The sequence below is a fragment of the Ceratina calcarata genome, unplaced genomic scaffold (assembly GCF_001652005.2).
Source record: "Ceratina calcarata isolate Rehan_Ccalc_2016 unplaced genomic scaffold, ASM165200v1 scaffold581.2, whole genome shotgun sequence".
NCBI classification, from domain to species: domain Eukaryota; kingdom Metazoa; phylum Arthropoda; class Insecta; order Hymenoptera; family Apidae; genus Ceratina; species Ceratina calcarata.
In genome coordinates this window covers 147-4,166 of record NW_017177029.1, presented here as the reverse complement: position 1 = coordinate 4,166, position 4,020 = coordinate 147, and the positions used below count along the sequence as shown (strand labels likewise).

The following is a 4,020-nucleotide window of genomic DNA, read 5'->3' as shown; positions in this document are numbered from 1 at the left end:
AACCTAAGGTGATTGATTAATTATGTAACGTTTTAATTTTGGATTAGGGTGCATCGATCCTGGGTGCAGCGGTGACGGGTGCAGCCAGAGGGCCTGCTTACAATAAAGATCGATGCTTCACCCTGTTGGTAATCGACGACCAGAATACCGACTGGAGCAAATATTTCCGGGGTCGTAGGCTCCACGGTGATTACGAGATCCGCGTGGAACAGGCGGAATTTCGGGAATTGTCATTAACGGCCAGTGAAAATGGCACCGTGGTATCCATGACCCTCGGTACTTCCTCTAAATAATGAAATAAAATAATCAGTAAAAAAAACAAAATCAAACTCAGATCATTCATAATTTTTTAATAATCTTTGATTTAATTAAAAGATTTTATAAGAATTTTCAAATAAATGACAATTTGTTTAATTAATTTTTTTCAAGCACTTACTAATTGAATCAATGAATTCATCATTACATTATTTCATTATTTAAAGGTTTGTAAACGACTAAATAATTAAATAAGCTTCTGCAGCTTCTTATATAAAAAAAAGAGCAAAGCTAGGTACAAATGAGAATGAGAATAATTTAAAAAATGCGTAATATACATCAACAGCCTAATATGTACAACTAGAGAAATGGCCAAAATCGATGTTGAAAACGCCCACCAGGGTCCTCTTCAACAAATAAAACCAAGCCACTTCGTTTCTCTCTAAGCAGCGTCAATTTCCAACGAACATTTCTCTCTTCACGTCAATCGTCCTATGTCGGACCCCATGTGAACAGCAGGATTTATGGTTCTCGTGCTCTCTGTTGCTCGCGGGCCTGCTTGTGCTCTTTGATACAGTTTTTGTATGGGACCGATGGCACCCAGGAACACACGCCACCTTGTCCTGGCATGCATATACCATAGTCCCTCTGGCAATCCTCAGGGCCTGGTCTGCTCTCCCATAGGCACTTCTTACCGTCCGTGTGCTCCAAAGCGGCACCCTTCGACCGCCAAGGTGTATAATGGATCTAAACAGATTTGTAATAAACCCCATGAAATATATACAACATATACAAATTTGATTTGTAAAAAGTGATGAACGTAAAATGTCCCAGAAAATGGGTGGTTCTGGATGTGTTTCTGAATAACAATTTCCTTTAGCGAAATACTAGATGAGGCATAGTTTTTGAATTATTAACGAAAAACGCTGGCCAATGAGAGCGCGCGTAGGGCCCACGTTGAGCCGCTGGAGTGGGGGCTTGCGACGCTCGACAGTGGTTAAGCGCGGGCCCTACGCGTGCTCCCATTGGTCAGTGTTTTTCATTAATAATTCAAAAACCATGCCTAATTTTGAATTTTACCAAAGGAAATTGTTGTTCAGAATCACTCGACACTTTTCTGGAACGTGCTGTGACACTTACGCCACACTTCATGCAACCGAAACGGTACAGATGCCTGAAACCCTTCCGTTGCCTGCTGGTAACGGAACGCCACGGCATCGTGATACCGCAGATTGATACGTGCGCGTTATCGCCGTGAGTGTTGCCTCCGACAACGTAGGTCTCGCCGACTTTTAAGTCGACTCCGCAGACGCTCTCCGACGAGGCGGTCCATAGAATGTTCTTCTTCAACGCTGCATACGACGATCTGCTATTTACCTAAAATTAGAGACACAGAACATATCAAAGTTATACATGTTTTTATTGCACAATTGTGTGGGTACAATCTTTTGGGTCTGTTAAGAATTGCGGTAATAAAAATGTCGTACATACCCTGAAGATTTTATTGATCTTCACGCTGTAGCCAATCTGATACTCGTTCACGTTCGTCGCCTTCTTCACTCTGACCAACGCCACTGTGCAGAAACAAGACTCGATAAATTAAGTAATAATAATTTAGAGACATAACCGACGCTTTGGGAAGCTGGCAGGTCGGCACTTTGGGCGATCGTCGAAGTTAAACAGCGGTCGGCCACGGTCAGTACTTGGATGGGTGACCTGCGGTCGTGACCTTGCGAGACTTCATGCGATCGCTTAGGTGTCGTACCCCACTGAACAAGGTGAGCGGGGGAGGTGCAGGACGTTCAAATTCGGTGTCTAAGCCTACGAAAATGTGACCTAGACACACAATGGGAACGGATACCGGAAACACTAACCATCTCGGGGCGGGTTTTCCTAGGTAGGATTTATCCCACTGGGTTTACCTACTGAAGGTTTTCCCCGCTCCACAGACAGCAGCCTAGGCGAATGCGAGACGGGAAAAATTTGGGGATATTTATCGTCTGTCTCGTAAATATGTTCATGGTGTCAGGGAGAATGTGATTTACAAGTCGATTAGAAGTGTACCGTAGTCTGAATTGCAAAACAGTTCCTGTGGATGGTTCCTAATGCAGGAGCATGCTGTGACCCTCTGCACCGGCGCCACTGATAACGCTATCAGTAACAGGTATATCCAATACCTTAACTGCCACATCTGCGAACAGATAAGAAGAAATATTGTACATCTGAGCAAGGGTACCATGCTCTCTCTCACTCCCACCATTGCTAGGTCATCCTCACTACCTGAGGGATTTCTTGCCTTGCATCTGAGACTATTGAATCGTTATTCAATATATAATTTCATATAATTAATAGAGGAATAATGGAAAATCGTGATTAGTCTTACTTTCTTTCTGATTCACCTGCGTTCCATCAAAATGGACGCCTAGCATTAGTCAACCTGTTCTGCATTCGTGAAGGTATTCGTTTCCTAGCATACAAACAGGATGAGATGACGTTCAAATAATCAAATACTCCAGATATCAATAAAGTTTGATGCCCAAACAGCTAAAATCTAAGCTAAATCTAGCGCAAGACGTAGCTTCATTCACGACACTTGCCTCCCGATCGTATAATAAGGAAGAATGTATAGTAGAGGGCTGGCAAGTATAACGGAAGCGTTCGGATCCAGGCTAGTTTATCGACGTCAGCTGGACCAGGTCTAAACATAGACAACGAAACTCGAACAAGCCAGGAACGACTTGATCCGAAAATCGTATCAACGCGCCTCCTCAATCTGCGTTATACAATTGAAATAACGTTAGTTTAAACCACTCGGTGGTAATGAAACGCAATAGACGTGATAAACGAGCAGGGGACATGACGTTAACGTGCTCCATTGACTATAGACGGTAATACTGTATCGCGGTCGATTACGACTAACGCAGGGTAATGTCAAAGTGCATTTAGGAATGACGATCGATTTCCCATTCGTGATCATCGCTTAATGTCCTCCACGAATTTATACCTGGGTTTCGAACCAAGCCACCGATGAACGTCCGTTGTATATAGGGTCGTTTCGAACAAGTTTACAGCTCAGCCGAACGAGCCATGGGTGTCGATAATAAAAGGCAATCTAACTGAATTGAACCACGCAGGGGCGATCGTATATGGGGAGTCATTATGTACAGGTTTATTATGTATATACGTTTTATTTGCAGTTTTACTCGTATTTTGTAGCACTGTTATTGCCACTCAGGTGCTATGGCTCCCATAGCTGGCTGCTATTCACTTAAAACGTGACGCCATTAATTATCTGTGGCTAGGTTTAGAGTGTTTTGGTGTTATTAGAAATTATGTATAGTATAAATGATATATTAGATCGTTAGGATGATTGTAGTACAATGGTTGACTGTAATTTCAATCACAATGGAAACAATCATCTATGCACTAACGCATCACACAGTGGCGCGAATTTTAAATGTGGGGCAAACCATCATTTGGGTTTGTGGACTTTCTAATGGAATTTGCAAAATCATACAAATTATTTGGTAAATGTAGGAAAATATATAAGATTATAAAATGCACAAAATATATAAAATTATACATACATATATAATATTATAAATAAATAATAAATTATTTTGCCTGAATTATGAATAATTAACTGCTTGTAAGTTCTGGTAAATAATTCTGCTATTAAATCGAGTCAATATTTAATTTAGGCGTTTGAACACGTGTAATAATTACATATGAATGAAGCGTCACGTCGCAACTCAATTCGAAGTG

General features: G+C 41.5%; 2 protein-coding genes across 2 annotated transcripts in view; one reads left to right on the top strand and one right to left on the bottom strand.

Moving 5' to 3' along the window:
- LOC108629700 (synapsin) overlaps positions 1 to 293 on the top strand; it is a gene marked incomplete at its 5' end in the record, with an annotated part of 3,937 nt that extends 3,644 nt beyond the window's left edge. Inside the window, one exon of the mRNA XM_026817494.1 lies at positions 48 to 293. Coding sequence (XP_026673295.1) covers positions 48 to 293 — 246 coding nt within the window. The remainder of the gene's footprint in view (positions 1 to 47) is intronic.
- Timp (Tissue inhibitor of metalloproteases) lies at positions 267 to 3,652 on the bottom strand. The gene is made up of 4 exons (XM_018032536.2): positions 2,320 to 3,652; positions 1,747 to 1,829; positions 1,396 to 1,632; positions 267 to 1,002 (listed from the first exon to the last, which is right to left on the bottom strand). Exons 1-4 carry the CDS (start codon positions 2,513 to 2,515, stop codon positions 778 to 780), a joined length of 741 nt encoding a protein of 246 aa, XP_017888025.1. The 5' UTR covers positions 2,516 to 3,652; the 3' UTR covers positions 267 to 777.
- Positions 3,653 to 4,020: the final 368 nt, after the last annotated feature.

Coding starts and splice junctions, on each gene's coding strand:
- Timp (XM_018032536.2), bottom strand. CDS start 2,515: ATGGTGGGAGTGAGAGAGAGCATGGTACCCTTGCTCAGATGTACAATA. Junction 1,633..1,746: donor AGATCAATAAAATCTTCAGG/GTATGTACGACA, acceptor CTCTAATTTTAG/GTAAATAGCAGATCGTCGTA. Junction 1,003..1,395: donor TCGGTTGCATGAAGTGTGGC/GTAAGTGTCACA, acceptor AAATCTGTTTAG/ATCCATTATACACCTTGGCG.